The sequence below is a fragment of the Syngnathus leptorhynchus genome, chromosome 4, assembly GCF_054491065.1.
Source record: "Syngnathus leptorhynchus isolate UIUO chromosome 4, UIUO_Slep, whole genome shotgun sequence".
In the NCBI taxonomy this organism is placed as follows: domain Eukaryota; kingdom Metazoa; phylum Chordata; class Actinopteri; order Syngnathiformes; family Syngnathidae; genus Syngnathus; species Syngnathus leptorhynchus.
In genome coordinates, this window is record NC_141198.1 from 18,019,679 (window position 1) to 18,039,146 (window position 19,468).

General features: G+C 45.6%; 1 protein-coding gene across 8 annotated transcripts in view; it reads left to right on the top strand.

The window, feature by feature from the left end:
* The window catches only part of mef2cb (myocyte enhancer factor 2cb), a 139,889-nt gene that overhangs the window by 110,836 nt on the left and 9,585 nt on the right, over positions 1-19,468 (top strand). For 7 of the 8 annotated variants that reach the window (XM_085909392.1, XM_085909398.1, XM_085909394.1 and 4 more), the window contains 3 exons: positions 437-667; positions 6,802-7,005; positions 18,618-18,761. In XM_085909392.1, coding sequence (XP_085765518.1) covers positions 614-667; positions 6,802-7,005; positions 18,618-18,761 — 402 coding nt within the window. In that variant the 5' untranslated portion in view covers positions 437-613. Of the gene's footprint in view, positions 1-436; positions 668-6,801; positions 7,006-18,617; positions 18,762-18,933; positions 19,072-19,468 lie in introns of all 8 variants that reach the window. The other variant, XM_085909400.1, reaches the window with a different exon arrangement.

The window sequence follows — 19,468 nt, forward strand, 5'->3', positions numbered from 1 at the left end:
GAAGCAGGGTAAAGCCTGATGCCGCTTTTACTGTCAGTACAGTGAACTTTTACAGGAGGAAGTAAAAAGCTTTGCTCAGTCTGCAGCTAATGTTACAGCGCTGGTGATTAGAGCGTTTAAGTTAGCGGCACTTCCAAAACACTGTCAAACTCTCTGTGAACGAGGCGAGATCCTGACAGCGCTGTCTCCTCTCGTAGCCTGTGCCGGCAGAGAGAGAGAGCGAGACCAAAAGAAGCAAAAAGTGATTTGCATGATATCGACAGTGAAAAACACAGCCACTCTCACAACATTGTTGACAGATTCTTTGTCTTTCTTCGCCCTCCCTAGTGGCTGCCATGATGCCACTTTCATATCTTTTTTTTTTCATTTTGCCATATTTCATTTCATTGAATGCTCATCCGCTCCCCCCTCCCTCTCTTCTTTCTCTTTCTTGCAGGTACAGATGCTGGGATCTTTGAGTTGATTGGAACAAATAGAAAGCCGGCGAGAAAGAGCGAGCGAGCGAGTGAGTGAGAAAGAACGAGAGAGAGAGAGAGAGAAAGAAAGAAAGAAGAGGAAAGAAGAAAAGAGTGAAGTTCTTTGGGAAGAGGAGAGACAGAAAGCGACGGGGACGATGGGGAGGAAAAAGATTCAGATCACGCGGATTATGGATGAACGCAACAGACAGGTATGTCTCTGGGGAATGGGAGGATGGATGAGGGTGGGGGGGGGGGGGGGACACCCTACACCCTACACCCCCACACACTACCCTCAACAATGAAAATCTTTCGGGATTGCCAGCAATATCAAATGGGGAGTGCGATGCCGGCAGAGCAGAGTTATTGCTTTGGGGGTGAAGTGTTCCTGCCTTCTAATGACAAGGCGCGTTTCCTTCCCTTCACCAGCCGGCGTTGAGGCAATCTGGGCGGGTGGAATATTCTCAAAACTCATTCTGGCTGGGAGAAAGCCAACGTGACGCAAAGAGAAAGAGCAAGAGACAAATTTTGTGTGGGTTTTTCCGATTGAGCCCATGTTATTTCTTAACTTTCTTTAAATCGTTGCGGAAGCCTCAGCGTGCGATTGTTCAAAAATTGGATTTTGTGACTTCCTGGCCCTCTCTGAGGTCCGCCCGCGGTTGTAAAAGCAAAGACAAAGCGAGCGCTCCTCCATCGCTGCCCTGGAGGCACTCAATCGATCACTTCCTGCGCTCCAACTGACCACTGACACTTTTTCAGCTTGCCGACGTTTCAAATTGGATCCATACGCATCTAGCGTGGCCCTTGGATCACAGGTCAAAAACACACACACACACTGATCAGCTTCAGGCCATTTTTTTTTTCTCCCAATTCTCTGACATAAGTGTGACACAGTAACGCTTTCTTCAGTTCTTCTTTGTATCCGGTTAAGTCATCCGCAGAGTCATTTGGTGTAAAAATAAAATGGAAGAGATTTGTCAATGTTGGAGGAGTCCTTTTGACCCGTGTCGTGACTGGTCTCTATAAATGACATTCCAACTAACTAGTATGACAGTGGGTGCACCTGAGATAAAAAAAAACAAGCTTCCAGTAATTCTACTGGTTGTGACACAGCATCCGCTGGCTCTTTGGAAAAGGAGGCGAAGCGAGCGCCGAGCGGCATCACTTTGTCATCGTCATCGAGCGACCGAAGCAGCCAGAGAGGTCACCGAGTTCCCAACGAGGACTGGAGCTATCGTGTTGCGGTGGCGGCGGCACCCTGGCTTCCTCCTCGCTGTTATCTCAGCCCTTCTCTCACCTTAGACTCAGCCACATGCGCCAGGCCATCCGGCTCCTGAGGATAAGGAGGGAAAGAGGGAGACAGGAAGGACACCTGAGGGGAATCGATGCCTGCGATATCCGGGCTTTGCTTACAGAGAGAAACCAAACGGAACGGCAGAGGAGAAAAGCTTCAGGGAAAGTAGAGTAGTCAATAAACAGCTGGATTTTGTTGTCAAAATGGAATGATTTCATGAAAAGGCGTTGTCACGTGATCAGCGCGGCACTTTAGTCTTCCCATTTATGGCGTGTATGACATCACTGCATTAGACAGCATCACAAGACAGAGCAGAAAGTCCGAGCTTCTTAAAAGGAAAAAAAAAACAGAAGTTGAATTTTGCATGTTTTCACTTCCTTTTTGAGAAAATGCCACCCGGCCCAAACCAAATAAACAAAAGAGGTGTTTGTATCCAGCTGCTTTCAACCTCGCATTCTTCACATAGTTTCAAAGAAACACATCATCATAATAAAGATAAGAGGAGATGGATAAAATGCTTGATATCAACTGCAGACTTGAATTAGACAAGAGAATAAATTTGACCTTATGAGTCAGTAGTCCAAATAGTTCTGAAATGAAGGTACCCAGCGAGTTTTTGAAATGGACAGAGAGGGAGATCATTTGAAGAGATAGACAAATGAGTAAACGCTAAATGACTACAGCAAGAATAAAGATGGATGGATAATGTACATGTCACCAAAAACCTCTGCTGTAGGGCCCCAAAAAATCAGCTTCGCTACCATCCTCACCATCCCACCCACATTGCCCCTCATCAGCGGCAGTATGGTTCTGGGCACAGGGCCACTCACCCTGGGCGGCCACTTTGGGCCGCCACCCCCCCGGGCCCCCCAAACACTTCCCCAGGGCCGAGGCAGAAGAGCCAGGCCTCCCTGTTGTTGACTGGCTGCCCGAAGCTTTGGACAGTGGACAGCAGTGTGTGAGGCCTGGCTGGCTCTCAGCCTCCTGACCACTCAGACCCTCAGGCACATAAAAAGAACCCCTCATGGACGGACGGACGGACGGACGGACGGGCGGCACACGGGAAGCAGACGCGCTCACTTGTAATATACAACCACAGGTGTGTGTGTGTGTGTGTGTGTGTGTGTGTGTGTGTGTGTGTGTGTGTGTGTGTGTGTGTGTATATAGAGTTGACACATTGCAAATAATTCAGTTCGACGTTTTGATCAAAGGTGAATTTAATTGGAGCCCGCTTTTAAAAACAACCATCAGGCAACATTATGACCCTTTGACCAATTTGACAGTGTCAATCAAAAATGAACATTTTTGTAAGGGCATATCACTCCACATTAAGGGAAACAAACTAGTACAGCAAATAAGTCACATTTTATTGAATTTGACTGTTAATTACTTTTTTATTTAAATACATTTTTTTAAATGTTTAAAAGATTTTTTGTCCAATTTTTAAAAAGATTTTTTTTTAAAAAGTTAGAAGAAAATTGGCAAAATGTTCTATTTTTTAAAAATGTAAAAGAATTTTAACTGCGTCATCTAGTACAAAAAAAATCATTATATATTGACTGGTTCAATGTTGCAAAGTATAAACAGCCTCCTGTATCTCAGTTGAGCTAGTCTGGGGAGCAAGTCATTTACTGCAATTGCCCTTAATTAGTGGAGCCTCTCTAGTGTGCTCGGAGGGCAAAATTCAGGGCGACTTGTTTGCGCATTCGTGTGTGTGTGTGTCTTGCCATGGAGACATTAGGGTTCCGAGGAGGATGCGAGGCCAAAGGTTAAAGATGGAGCAGGTCATCAGTGTCAGGAAGGGAAATAACTCCCATCTCCGAGCTTTCCCACCCCAAACAACACATGGAAGATGCACAGTGATGCCTTTAGGCACATGGAGAGGAAAAGGAAATAAAAAAAAGAAAAATCTTTTATTTATCCCCCCCCCCCCCCCCCCCCTTCTGACAAAGCTTTAATCCAATCAATGGTGCCAGGGTGAGAACATGTGCTGGTGAAATTAACAGCAGGGAAATAATGAGACCCGCAGGGTATGTTTTTGTCACCCCTTTAATTCCCTCATTCCCACCTAGCAACTTCCCTTTTGTGAGCGTCACCTTGGCTCTGTCATCTGGTCGGCACGGCAAGACCCCCACCTGTAAAGTGCTTACCGAGCTCTCGCCTCATTGTTTTACTCCTCTTTGGACTGCTCAACTTTCTTTGTCGTCTTTCCCACGCGTCATTTTCCCCGTCACACCTGAGCGAGCGCATGATGGTTATGGAGTTGAATGTGTGAAAATTCCAATGAATGTGACGTTCTCACAGCAGATGTGGAAATGTAGTCCTTGTAGAATTGAGAATGCATTGGGCGCGCGGAGAAAAGTTGACAGTAAATGACTAGTTCTGTCATGATGGTTACTCGCAACCTTTTTGACAGCAATATTTCAAAAGAGGGAAGTATTAGCAGGGTTCCCATAATGCACGAAGCTTTTAAATACTCAACGCCGACACTTCATTCGGCGCATCTTGCTTCAGACTCAACGAAGGGGGGAGGGGGGGAGGACCATTTTCAGTCCGGTGCCTCTTTGCATTGAAAAAAATCCGATCAGTGGCGTTTTGAAGAGAGAGAAGAGCACGGCATATATTATAGGAGTGACAAAGCCCCTTTTGTGAAAATGGCCCTCTTAAATGTTCCCCTTGGCTTTGAGGCAGAGTTCAGAAACAGGTCCTGCACTTCTTGTATTCCTTTTGCGTAAGCTGGTGTCTTCCTGCTTGGCCCCTGACAATGGATGAAGTGTTTGTCTCAGGACAAAACCAAAACGGACTGACATGCATGTGTGTGTGTGTGTGTGTGTGTGTGTGTGTGCGCGCGCCACGTTTTGCTTTGCTAACAAGTAGTTTTAAGGTGCCTGTCTCTCCACTCCTCCTATGCCTCCCCCGGGGAAGCAAGCAGGAGGTGGGAAGCAGAAGCGAAGCCATTGTGAAGGGGAAGCCACTGGCCTCTTCCTGTTATGAGAGGAAATGCATACAAATGTGCTTCCTGTGCTCCCCCGGCCGCCCCCTCCCCACCGTCTCCTCTCTCACCCATGTGGCGTGGAATCTGCCGCCGCCTCTCCACCTTGTTGTGTGTTTATCCCGCCCGGGCCGCCTCGCTCGTCGTTTGCCAGCGGAAATGTGACATGTCATTTTATGCAGAGCAAATCGATGCTCATTTGACGTATAATTGCCGTTTCACAGACAAACATACGTATATGAATAAAGATGACAGGAAGAAGATGAAAGGACTTGACGGGGTATTTAATAAAAATAAAAAATAAAAAGTCATTTTATACACTTGCCTTTGGGTACACCTGCAAAATCTAATGAGACTCAAGAAGTGTGCCGCTAAAAAGTTTGACTTTTGATTGACACTGTCAAAAATTCACAGTCTATCTATTATTAGTCTCCGGTGAATTGTATTTTTTCAGCAAACGATTCCTTTCAGATGAATGGCTTGTTGGACCAAGCGTGTTTGCGTGGATGTATGCTACATAGCAGCTTGTACTGCATGCGTCACATTGAGATGTGTGGGCGTGGTGTGAAATCCATCTAGGTGTTATTGTTCAATCACTCCTTCGCCTCCTGGATGGTGATAAAAAGCCAATTCGGGATGATATGAAAAAAAAATATTGAGAGGATTAGAAATTATAATCTAATGGTGGTAAGAGAAAAAAGGATGGGTTTTTTTTTTCACTCTTCCAGGAGCTCTTGATCATTCACCTCGTGTTTGGTGTTGATGACCTCACGTTGGACGAGTCTTCTCATTTGTGTTGTCGTCCAAAACTCGTCGTCGTGCCCCACAAGGGATTTTGGGGGACGCTGCAATGAATCTTATTGTTTCACATTTAAGTCTGATGGCGTAAATGTCAGCTTGGTATTTGTGAGCCTACGGGAGAATGTTCTTCCCGTCGTTGGTGAATCGAGTCGATTTACTCGAGAAAGCCTTTTGGAATGAATCCGGAGCGATTCACGCAAGGTTACCAACTCGACGTAGAGGGAGAAAGAAGGAAAGGGTGGAGGTGAGGGATAGATTCAGTTTCCTCCACGCATCCTGGGAGACGTGCTTGCGTGTAATACAAAACTATCTATCAATATCCAAGTCATTCCTAGCTCTTCTTTCAGCTTTCAAAGTGTGAAGGGCAGCGTGAAAGAAGACTTGAGCGTCTTTATTATCCTTGCGAGCTTTCAATTCTGTATTTTGTCGGAAGAGAATAGGCAAATAATGCAGCTGAGAGAAGCTCTGATGCAATGTTCAGCATTTTTAAAAAAAAGTGCAAATCTCCAACGTAAATAACAATACAGAAGAAAACATCCAGGGAAGGGACCTCGTCATGTCTTGAATTATATCTCTTAGAGTTTGTTTTTGCTCATTTTGAACAACGGAGAGCTTCTATTAAAAAAAATCTAATGTGACCACTTTTGATATGCCACAAGAAAAGCCCATTACAAAATACTTTTTTTTCTTCTTTTTTTTGATGGCGCTGGTATTAATATGAGTAGGTGCTATTTTTATTGAAAGGTAGTTACTTGGGCAACACTAACTTTTTATTTTCGACCGAGGGTAGTCGGCAGGATCTTATTTCTTTAAATAGCCCAGAAGAAGCGAGCGATTTGGAGAAGAAAAAAAAAAAAAGGGCCATTTGAATCTGTCATAAGTCCCTTTGTGTACTTTGATGTACAAACATTAACGGATCTTCTTGGCCGTTATTTTTCCGAGACGAGCGTATTTTCAGTTCCTTAAAATGCAGCTTTTTTTTTTTTGTTCTTTTTCCTGCTCTAGTGGTTGGACTGTATTATCAGTCGGGGGGTTTGTTCAAACATCAACGGATTTCTCTTTTCCTCGAAGGCACTTTTAAGTTGAATGGTAAAAAGATCATCAATGTTCCGGGTTCCTTTTTGGATGTCCTAGCCAGGATTTTTTTGGGATTGTTTTTAATACTGTAGTATAATTAAATGACGAGCACAAGAGTTGCATCTGTCCTTTTGCATTTATGAACAGAAACTAATCATTATTTTCTCCCCCTCCCCCCCCAGGTGACATTTACAAAGCGAAAGTTTGGCTTAATGAAGAAAGCCTACGAGCTGAGCGTGCTGTGCGACTGCGAGATCGCCCTGATCATCTTCAACAGCACCAACAAGCTGTTCCAGTACGCCAGCACAGACATGGACAAGGTCCTGCTCAAATACACCGAGTACAACGAGCCTCACGAGAGTAGGACCAACTCGGACATTGTGGAGGTGAGTGTTGAAGTCGACGCAAATGCACGTGCGCCCCAACGCACTGAATCATCCGCAGAAAGACGCAAACACACCAGATGGTGGTGACTCATGACTTCTCTTTTTGTCTTTCCACTCATCACTGAAAGGAACAATCGGATGTAAAGTTCTGTATAGTCTCAATTCAAAAGTGGCGACATAAATTATAGTGGTACAGTACATCCATTATCCAAACTGCTTTATCCTTGCAAAAGGCGCCAACGGGGGGCACCCAAAAAAATTCTGTGTAATTGTCCATTTAACTTTTTGCAATTTAATGGTTTTGTTTTTTTTACATTTTGGAATCAGTACATTTTAATTGGATTTAGAACAAAAGATTTATTCGTAGTTACCTTTAATTAGTGTAGGTTTATTTACAGAAAAGTCTGTATTAAAATATCACTTTGCAACATTGTATTGAATTTGATATCGAATTGTATCATACACAAAAAGCAAGGTATTGCCTTGTTCTGAATCGTATTGTATAAAACACACACACACACATACACCTGCATACTCGCTGTTTGAGACCTATCTATTCACCATTTTTTTATTGATCTACAGGTTGCTCCCCCCAATTTGGCCTATAAAAAGCATATCGAAGGGGTATCGGTGTTTATTTTTCCACTGGTGGTTCTTGTTGCCTGTTGAACGATAACTCAACTGTACCACGCCTGGGCATCCGTGCCAGAAAGAAATTGAAGCCAACAAAGTTTTGAAAATAAATTGAGCTGGGCTGTCATCATTGAGTTGGACACGGCTGGAAAACAGTTGACACGTTGCTAACGTGACTGTCGACAACTGCCAACGCGGCTCTCACGGCAGCTCGTGAGCAGTCCGATTAAAGAGCGGATGAGGCCGGCGCTTTGCGAGAAGATCCTTAAGATCTCGACGTGACCCTGTTACGCAACATTAGCACCGACCGGTGTTCTGACCAAGCCACAGTTGATCCCTTCCCTGTACCCACACGCGCATAATCTCTCGTGCCATGCTTGCTCGTCAAATGCGCTAGAAGAGAACATACGTGAAGGTTACGTGAAATCAAAATAGATTCAAGAATTATTATTATTATTGATGGCGGTGATCAGACTCCACTGCATAAGTCAATGTTTTGAAATGAAAGGATCCCTTGTTTTCTTTCATTTTTCGACAATTTGTTGGTATTTAATGAAAGCGGCACCTCATTAAGCTATCATTTATTTGTTCTATCTACCTCACCACAAATGATGCATACCAGTCTGAAATTGTTGGCTCAGAATTTAAGAAGACAACATGTACCCAAGCCCAATGAGAAGTAATGAGTGAATAGTCGAGGCCCACACGCACCTATGGATCCGGCTGGCCGGCCTAATACAGGCGCCCACAGCATGGGACGTGTTTTTATCTCTTCATATGGGTGTTACCGGGCTCCGTGCCCAAACACGGGTGGACAGGTCCGTTGGGAATTTTTCCCGCTTCTCCAGATGGCAATTTGCCCCTCACGGCGAACCTTTTCAATTTGCACATTTGCATCACGTGCCGTCTGCGTTGCATTCTTCCAATGATGTCCTTTCAAAGACATTGATAAAATGGCTGGCATGCAATCTTAACAGCACTTTGCTCTTGTTACTATATGATCAGTTTTTTATTTTTTTATCCGGTGCCGTCAAATGTGTTAAGGTAGCTTTATACATTAGGTGGTGTACAGTTAGCATATGGGCTGACCTTGATAATTAAAACAAAGAGAACAGAGTGGGCATTTTATTAAGAGGCACCCACATGCGTTCTGTGCTGTATTTCACAACGCTTCATTCTTCCACTATGAAGCTTTTCTGAATAACTATAATTAGTACATGCATTGCAATCCTTCATCCATGCCTATGTTACATTCCCATGATCACAAATACACTGTATGTGAATTGTAATGTTTGACTTATAAAATCAAATCGAATCACTTAGGCATTACATACATGAGCCCATGAAGGCGATGTGCACAAAGCCCTTCAGTCACTCTATTGTCCACGTGAACCCACTGAACTAAAGCGTCGTCACGTTTCAACAAGTGCCTGCCGCTTTGATGCCGTCTGTAACCGTGTCGCTTTTATTGAGCCCAAGATGGAGAACATAGAAACAGCCGTGTCGGGAAAGATGTTTAAGAGGCCTTTAAAGCTGAACAGCGCTTACCAGCGCAGGGACCCCCAGAGGTCTCTGCTCGGAAATCGATGCGATGAGGCCTCTACGCGCTAACGGGATTGGCCGCAGGGCTGATGCGGGCACGTTTAGCGCGGACGCGAACGGGGTGGCGGCGTGTCGGAGGGAGGTGAACGTCGGGTCGGGACCCTCCAGTGGAGCCTTGTGTGCTTTGTCATGAACGTGGGCGGCTTGCAGGGTTGGGGGAAGGCCAAGATGACAAAAAGGGTCAACAATAATGTCCACTAAAATGCAAAGTGTAAGACTAAAATCTGACGTCCTGTTTCAAATTTGTCAAGTAGGTTTTCTCTCAGAAGTACACAGAAAAGGTTTCCGTTCCTCTCGCCTGAAGGTGTAGTGGGAGGGAGGCGAGGCAGAGGTAGGGGAGCAGAGCTCAGCGTGGGCGGTCGGCGTTGAGGCCCGCTACATTAGCAATAAAACTCTATGTAATTAGCATGTCTTTGGTTGATAATTAGCGTTGTTGAGAGAGTGCCACTGAAAGTGTTACACAGCCTCTGCAGCTACTGCATGTTTACAAGAAGCTTCAGGGCTTTTGCACGTTTTTTTATTTTGCAGTGTCCGTCGAAAACGTTACATCTCATCATGAGATGATTTTCCAGAAGCTTGACGCTATGTTTGCATAAAAGAAAAAATACACCAAAGAAAACAAGCAATGTTGCTTCATGAACCAGTTGTATTTTTTGACTCCTGTACAAGGCACTGTTAAAATAAAAAAAATGAAATGACAGGGTTTTAAGAAATGAAATGACAGGGTTTTAAGAAAGCGTGCTTTCGGAAGAGTCGAAAAAATACAACTACAATTACAAATTCAATTTCGAGGCCCTTTACAACCATTTCAGCCACCATAGTTTGCACACTTTGGATTCAAATACAATTTGTGAACTCAACGAAAAGCAGAGGCAGCTCTTCCCTCCCTCCTCAGTCATATGACGTCCGAGTGTGTCCTCCTGGCAGCTCTGCAATAAACTCCTGAGTCTGGCTCCAGATAAAACAGACACATTTCCCAACCTTGCACTCTGCCTGGCCACTTTCCTGGACATGTGAATGATATCACAGAAGAAAATGGAAAGCATGAAATTCTATCCACCTCTGTTTTTCCTTTCTCTTTCAAGTTATATAGGCGGCATTCTGTTGTTATGGGAGTTGTTAATTGCCAGAGTATATCAAAAAAGTTCTTTGGTTGCGCTCGTGATGATGACAGTACCTGCGAACCTTCCATGTGATGGCTTGCCCCTTTAAAATCCAACGACGCATCCCTAATGGAGTCGTTTTAGTTCTCCGCGTTGGGATGTTTGTGAAAATACAAAACGTTGTAGTTTAGATCAATCCGAGTCTGATCGTTGATGGGAACACATTTTGCAAACAGTAATTGTGAATTTGAGGATGTGTTTTTTGGTGACCTCAACATGTGCACCACCCTCATGCCTTGCCGTTGGTGAGAGCATCACATGGCGCGGCACATGGCACTCGGCGTTAAGCCGACCTCGCCGCCTCCTGACCGTACCTGTCAGGAGACGGGCCCATAGCCAATCCCATTGCCGCAGATTAATCTAATCTGAAAGTTCAGCTCTACTCGTAATCTTCGACAGCAGCAGGAGCGTTAGCATGCTTCTTCCTTTCCATCCCTCACCCGCCCTGCCTGTTTTTTTTTCTGCTCACCTAGGAGGATGTAGTCCATGCAAGGGGGGGGGGGGGGGGGGGGACAGAGGGATGGATGAGTGTGAGCAAAGGAGGAGGGAGGGGAAAGAGGGATGGTGGGAGGAAGGCTGGTAATTATTTCCAAAGGTCATTCTGTTAATGACTACCCGCTCGGCTAATGAGATTCAGCAAAGCTCCCTGGCCATGTTTCACCCGGCGTATGTTTCACCGATGTGCCAAGATGTGTGCGAGGCACAGGTGTGTACTCGGTCCAGCACGGCGGCGACGGGTGGCAAAGTAGCGGGAAAGAACGTCTTACGGGGCAATTAGAAGAACAAAAGACACGTCGCCTTGTAAATAGGACATTAAAAACCCTGGGCGGACAGATTATTAGGTACACTTGCGCGCTGATTTCTCGATAAGCAATGTTGAGTGTAGTTTGGTGAGAAAGGAATCAAGTCAGTCCAGCAGATGTTGCAGCTGGTTATTTTTTCACATCCAATCTATTCTATCCGGTATACAGTAAGTGTACATTAACTGTGTAGAGCCAGTCAGTGGCAGGACATGTGATCTCCCTCTCAGAAGTAGCAGTGTGCTCGTGTTCTGCCTCGCGCTTGCGAAAATATTTTCCAGCATGTGTGCTATTCTGTGTGCTTATTTGGTTTCTAAACACCGTGGAGAACATTAGCCTTAAGGAGTTTCAGTGTTGATCGGCTTCACTGAATGACTTCTTCTCATGCCTCTCAAAGGCTGTGTAATCGTGGCAGCTTGAATAGCCACGCTAATTTATCCTCCGCGACTTTGACATGGAATCGGTCGGGTCTTCTGTCCCCACGGTTGTCCAAAGTGTTGCGTAAACTCGGAGGTGTGACGGGGTGGGGTCGCCGTGGCGATCACCGTGCTTCAGTGTTTGCTCGTGGCGCGGAGACGGGCCACACGGGCTGAGGTGAGGATTAAGGTCCGAAGCCGCTTTGACTGCCTAAGTCAATTAACATTATGACACTGGGAAGATTAGGAAATGAAGATTTTGCTTAAGGTATAGCCGAAGGTAGCCTGAGGAATTGTTGGGGTTCATATTTAGCCGGCAGTTGTCACAATTTATATTTCAATGCTGGATCCCGTCATAAATAAAGACATTTAAATTATTCAGGCTCAAGCTTTTGCCAACATGAGTGACTTATTAACATCCTACATTGTCCAAAATAAAATGGAAAATAAAATAAGAGTTATAAAATAAGAGTAGTAAACATTCGACAACAGAAAGGAGAGGGAACTTTTTTTTTTTTTTTGGGTGCAGCTTTCGCAACGTATATTTCCTGAAATGTTTCCCAAATGGCCGGGCCGGGACGTCCCAGCTCCTTTTTGGAGGTTGCACTTGTTTTCATAGGCTCTGTGTTAACAACAGTGGCAGCTGTAAGTAAGCTGATGAGTTGGTGGAAAAGCAAACAGGCTACTGTAAACGTGCAAAACCTCTTGTAATGTTCCATGTGTCATGCAGCTGTGTTTCCTTTCCCTCTTCCTGTCTTCACCAGCTTCACCGTCGTTTTATGTTTCAATTCCAATCTGAAACCTTGCTACCGACAGTGGCTGTTTTTCCTCCGCCATGTTTTAAGACTTTCACAATGACCGCTTTATTTTGCTACAGAAGCCGCTATCATTTACATTTCCCTGCGTGTGACCTCTTTGTTTTATAATAGATGCTTTTATATAAAAGGCTAAAAAAAGTGATTTTAAAAATAGTTTGTGGTGAGGCTAAAAATAGTTAGTAGCTGGCGGTCTATGCTGGAAGGACTCTTCCCCCCCCCCCCCCCCCCACCCACCCCTCACTTTGGATTGTTGGTGTGTGTGTGTGTGTGTTGTTTTTCAAACAGAAGAGTGAGTAAGCAAGCAGAGCTTGCTGCTATTCATTGAGTCCTCATCTCCCCCTTTCTTTTTCCCTGTGATCATCCAGCATGAATAATTGCTCTCATCAACCACATGCATGACACCATCGGCCCAAGACCCCGCGGTGCCTATAAACATTTGATCCGTTGAATAAAGACGCCTGTTATTGAATTCACTTGGCTCCCCCATTCCCCACGCTAAACCAAACAGAAGCTTCCTGTCTTGTTGTTTGTTGAAATTCATACATAATAAAGAAACACATGTAGTCCTTTCACAATTAACGCTAAGACCCTCTTTGTCCGTGTGTTTAAAATTATGGTATTGAGAAAATGACCTTTGACCGACCCCCCCCCCCCCCCCCCTCGAGCGTTATCCAGGCCCGGCACCAAGACCAGACCAAGTAGAGAACTTTGCTGAGTTCCTTTTTAACAGACTAAGCCTCTTTTAGTTTTATAGGACAGGCTAAAAACAAGAAGGCAGATAATGTACTTGATGTACCAGCTCAGCATTTCGATTTTTTTTTTTTGCTCCACATCAGACAGCCCAGACTGTCCAGAAAAGCAGAACCTCAGACGTTAAACTTACGACCGCTTTGGATGGTGTTTTTTAAGGTCAACATGTTGCAACGGAACTCTGAGGTAGGCACATGACAACAAAAGGAGCTTTTTTTAAAAATAGAGCGTTTGACGTGCCAATATGCGGTCCCTGTGGTGTGGACAGTCCGGCCACTTCTGAGGCCACGCTGCCAAGGCCGCCAGCCGAGGTTTTTCCACTATCCAATCCCAAAACAATTCAAGCTAGCCAATAAGATGAAATGATGCCTTGTTCTTTGAAACTATTTGTGGAAAATTTCAAATAATGATCTATTTTTAAACATGGCATTCCCTTCACCCGGCCCCAGCGCTTCCGTCCCCTCCTCTGCCGCCGCCCATGCCGCCCCCCCCCCCCTCCCTCCTCACCATAATTGCAGCTTTGGGCAGGGTTTGGAAATCCAAGGTCACATTACAGAGGTCAAGCAGCTGGTCATTGTTACTCAAGGCCTCCCTCAGGCTCCCTCTTCCTGCTGTGGAGCCACGCGATAAGCGACCGAGTGACAAAAGACGATAAGTCATGATTGGTGGGCAGTGCAAAGAGGAAAAAAAAAAAAATAACCAAGACTTGAGGCGCTTGTTTTAAAAAGGCTCCAAGTTTTGGTATTTCCATTTAGGATTGATATGTCACGGTTGCGGCTAAATAAAGTCCTCATAAATTATGAAATCTAAAATCAATGCAGACACATGATCATATTTGTAGTTTGGAATCAAGACCGGGGTGAGGTGGGGTGTAGACAGAATAAAAAATGGTAGAGTGTAGACATAAGTGCCCTCTTTATCCACTTATCTGAGCTTGTATTGTCTCATAATGTCTATCTGGGTAATTATACAGTGTGGTGACTTGTCTGAATGACCACTTTGTTCACTGGGCTGGGATGCCGCCGCTGTAGCAAAGCGTGTTGGATTGTGACATGTGCTCAGTGTGTGTCTCTTTCCATATGGGAGCACTGCACCATCTGCTATTGTGCTTGCTGGCTTGCGTACGTATGGACGGACCAGCTCGCTAAGACCCGCCTGGGTGTGAGTGGGCTCTTGTCTACGGGGGTTTTTCCCCAATGGGGTTTTTCTCACGTGCACATCACACACAATGCCATGGTTTGATCATGTTTGGAGTTTGGTTCTGCACATCATCCATCCCTTGTAAATTTTGAACCATTTATGCCCATGAAAGGTGGCGTAGCATCAGAATGAATCGCTAAAGAGTCCTTCACTTTTCCAATCCGGGTTTATGAAGATCATAGGTGTCAAACCCAAGGCCCGGGGGCCAGATACGGCTCGCCACATATTTTTATGTGGCCCGCAAAGACTTAGCTTGCAATTTGATTAGATATATCTTTTTAGAATATTTGAACAGTTTTTACTAGTCTGTGATTTCAAAACTAGTTATTCATCCAGTATGTTGTGTCGCCTATATTGCGTTGAAAGTCATAATGGCCCTCCGAATGAAATGATCACTACGACGACGAAAATCAGTTTGACACCCCTGATGAAGATGGACGATTGTAGGTATAAGGTAGAAAGAAAGGAAGGGTGTGCATTCCTCTCATCGCTAGCCTGCAAAAAAAAAAAAAAAGAATCCCTCCCCAAATGTTCACTCGCACGTGCACACCATGCAGTCGTCGTCTGCGGACATGGCCCTCGATATGGTCCTGGCATGTTCAAACCACATTTCATGAGACTGTGGCCTTCTTTGCCTTTTGGTCTGCCATCTGCTTCCAATAACCTAAGCCAGCCTGATCTCTCGGATGCCCCCCCACCACCGCCACCACTATCACCAGCAACTCTGAAAAGAGTGAGAATGTCCAAGTGAGTGACGAGATGAAAAGCGAGAGAGAGGAAAAAATGAGAGAATCTTCAAGCCATTATTATCCCTTTTCTATTGCATCTTCACGCCATGACTGCTGCCACTGAAGTGGTGCTGAAAGTGGGTCCACTTTAGAACCACCTGACCCAAAACGGGCCAATGTCACTTTCACCTGTTTCACTTCTATTGACGCAATGTCACGTTCTATACTTACTCGTAGCCGTCCTCATAAATTACAATAGCGTCGCAATCGGGGTAAAGCATTTGGGGAAAAAGTGTCAGATATTGTATTTCAACCGTTATGAAAAAGAGCGACAATTTGGCAAAGACCAAAAATGAATGGAAACAAGCTGTTTTGGTGAGAGCGTGTTGCACCAATTCTGCTGGCTTGAAGACATTCAGATCCACGCTCTGTCACCGATAGCCATAAACACAATATTGAGAACGTGTCTTACCCTTCAGCCACTGCCAAGGCGGCGGTCAGCAATAAAGAGCTTTCCAAACATAACCCAACAGTTAACACACGCGTCTGTCAAAAATAAAGACCGGACCCTTCTAGCCAACAATGTTTTGACTCGAGATGTGACGGGAGTCCAGAAAAGGAAGGGGAACGGCCGCACAGTCGAGCAGAGGGAGACAGACTGAGAAGCAGACTGGGACAGAGAGACGGATCAGAGGGCTGGAGAGGGTGCGAAAGGGTGGCAGAATGCCGAACAGAAGGACCCGGCCACGGTGGGCATCAGCTGTCCCTTTCAGACCCCCCGAGGGGGCCGATCAGAATTCACACCCAAATATCCTGCGAGGATCCTCGGAGTTATTACTCACACCCTGGACTGTGCTAAGGAACTGTTACAATTTAAAACACATTTCCGTGACAGATGCTATACAAAGAACTTCAGAAACAAAAGAAAGCGGAATATTCCAAGTGGGTCTATTCCAAGTAGAACTCAGTCGGGATGGATTGTTACCAATTGTCTTTTCAAGCAACTGAAACAAACGGGTGGCACCGTTGAAGAAGTCTCAAACGGTTTGCTGGCTACACAACAACCACATGGTATTAGCTAAGAACTAAAAAAAAAGTCCAACCTGACGACATCACAGTTCTGTCGAACGGACTGCCAATGTCGGCCTTCCTAACTTTTTGAGTGAAGAGCTAAAGGGTACTGATGAGACGGGTGTCTAAGTATGTAGGCCACCGTGTCTATGCCGTCCCCGCTTGGCAGAGGCCCTGTGACAAGTCGAGTCATGAGGGAGCATCATGAAGAAGGAGTTTAATTAGGAGCAAGCCTCCAAAGGGGCCGCAGAAAGACATAAGAGCCAAGCAAGCAAAAACTGATTTCTCCCCCCCCCCCCTCCTCTCCCAAGAAGTGTAGCTCTTCTTCGTTCTCCCGTTGGCTCATTCACACACACGCCATGTATAAATACATACAATGACGTTGGCGTGTAAGGTGCAAACACGAGCGGGCCTTTTACGGTGATGCGAGCGCCGCGGCAGACGTGATTGGTTGTCGGGTCGGGTGTCGGATTTTGGCAACAGGTGTGATGTCGGCGGACAGGTGGTCATAACTGGGATGAGTGGCATAGCGCCCTTAGCAGCACTCCCTCAAAGTGCTGAGCCCCGCTGGAAAGCTAAGCCCGGGTGGGAGGGGCCACGAGTCATATAACACTCTGCGACCTATCAACACCCGACACGAGCGGCGTTGCGACCTCCTTGCGTGACCGCTCGTCGGGTCTTTTGGATGCCTCTGACGGTTGCTAAAAGGGGCTTGTATATTTCATCTAGGGATGGGCCTTTGACTAACTGGAACAGACTTTTATTTTGAAAGTTGTACTTCATATGGGCTCACGTAAGGACAATCGATACGGTATTGACACAATTGAAAAAGTTCAACAAAAATAATTCAATGGCCATCCCTGCTATACGATTGTCCTGGATTGGTGAAGTTTGCAAGTCAAGTTTTGGTTTGTCAACAGAGCAAGGGCAGAATTCAACTTTTCGTCAGTTCAATACCATGCATCTCTAGGACCCGAGAAAAAAAAGACAGCGTGATGAACCTCTGCAACCCCTTTGTTCTCCTGACTCACACACCTCGCACGAAGCGAGAGCGCCTGTTTCACAGCTGCTCCGTTAGAAGTCAGATCTCCTTGCGTTTGTTTGGTGTGATTTCCTGAAGACTGTCAGAGATGTGAGAGATGCTTTCAAATTCTCCAATTCCAGATTTCCACCCTCAGCGGGCAAGTGAGATTTTTTGGGTAGAGAAAGAAGGCGAGCCCGACGAATGTTGACACGCTTATACAGTAGCTGCTTCGCCGGCAGACGGAATCAAACAGCAATCACGCACACAAAAGGAGCCCTCTAAGTTCACTAAAACCACACTCCAAACAGCCCTTTGTTGTGCTGACATGAGAGATGAGCGGATCCTTATTTGTTTTCTAAGCAGGCAGATCGCTCCCTGTCACCGGCTGCCGCTCGTGATGGAGCAGCTAGCTAGCATCACACGTAGCGCCAACGCAGACAAACAAAGAGGAAAGAAGTTCACGGAGATTAACTTATCGTAGCATCTACCTTCCTCCTTTATACACCCACACGGGCACACACACACACTTCATCAGCATCAAATACAGGGTGTACTAAAGTAAATTTAATTACGCCCGTCTGATATGGAGCCTCAGATGAAAGTCGGGGAGCGCAGTGTGAAGCAATGACTACACAGGCAGAAGCAGGCCCGTGATATTCCTCCACTAGACTAATCTCCCTTTATTAAAGCCAGGGGGAGAAGAGACGGGGGGGCTGGTGGTGGTTAGGAGTGGAGAGAGGATGGGAGAGTGGGGAAGGGGGGTCTGCCTTTGATGAGATCTGGAACTGTCAGCTACTGTACTTTCTTCACTCGCAGTCTCGTCTTTGTCTCACTTTACAAATGAACACAATGTGGATCAGCGGGAGCTGCTTCTTTTGGTTATCACGGGAGTCAACAAAAAAAATCTTTTTGGATGGCCGACCTGATTTACTGGGGGCAGGTGGCCATCAGGTGGCCAAAATTGAAACTGCTGCCTTCAATAGTGCATCTTCAGTGACCCCGCACCGTCACGTTTGGTCTTTTTTTCCTCATCCCACTGGTCATTGGTGGTGTTGTTATCGAGCTCCATTTAAGGGCCACCAAGCTTCTAATAATAATAATAATCATAAAAAACGGACTTGAATTGAAGAAGTACATAGTATGCGTTTTTTCTTTTGTCATTTCTTTCCTTTTCAGTTGTCATTTTGGTTGTTTTATTCAATCAAATAAAATTTGATTGGATCATTGTTTAGAACGCATTGATGGAAGATCCTTTGCAATTATAGATCATATTTGGGTCACGGTTTAGTTTCACCAGTTAGCTTTTATTTCTATAGAACAAAAAAAAAAGTACCGAGTTTGGGGGTAAAAAAAAAAAAAAAAAAAGTGCGGCCCTTCAACTGTGCTGTGCCACTGCTTTGTTTACAGACGTTGAGAAAGAAGGGCCTAAATGGCTGTGACAGCCCCGACCCCGATGCAGACGACTCGGTCGGCCACAGCCCCGAGTCCGAGGACAAATACAGGAAAATAAACGAGGACATAGATCTGATGATCAGCAGACAGAGACTGTGTGTAAGTACCTCTTGTTGAACCCCGAGTCTTCCTCACCTCTCTCTTTCCTCTCTCCCCACCCCACCCAACCCAACCCCGCTGTAATGTTTGTTGCTTCGTCCTCGTCTCCACGTTTCCGTCATGTCTCCTCGCCATCCGTCCTCCCTCCTGTGTCGGTTGCGGGACCCGGCAGGCTTTGAGCAAGAAGGAGAACAAAGGTGGCGAGAGCCCGGAGCTTGAATCCACTCTCATCCTCACCCCGCGAACTGAGGAGAAATACAAACAGATTAACGAGGAGTTTGATCACATGATTAAAAATCATAAGATTCCTGTAAGTACGGGCTTTTGACGTCACCCGGCGTCCTCGCTCGGCGAGCTAACAAAATGCTGACTGGCCGGTTGGTGTTGCTCTAGCTAACCCAGCTAACCGCCATTGTTTGCCACCAGACTAAATACACAAAGTGAGAGTGCGAGTACGACCGCAGATTACAATGTATACACAGAATGGGGAAAAAAAAAAAAAAAAATTACAGCTCTCACTTTTTGCTTATTGAGGAGAGGTCCTCTAATTTGACATAAGTGCAGCCACAAGCGGCAGCCATTTTTGCTTCATAATTGCACACTTTCTCTCATTTCAACGGCTTCCCCGCCGTGAACCTGTTCCCCACGATGCCTTGCTTTTCATTTAACGAGGAGCCGCATGCACAAGAGTGTAACCTCTGTTAAGA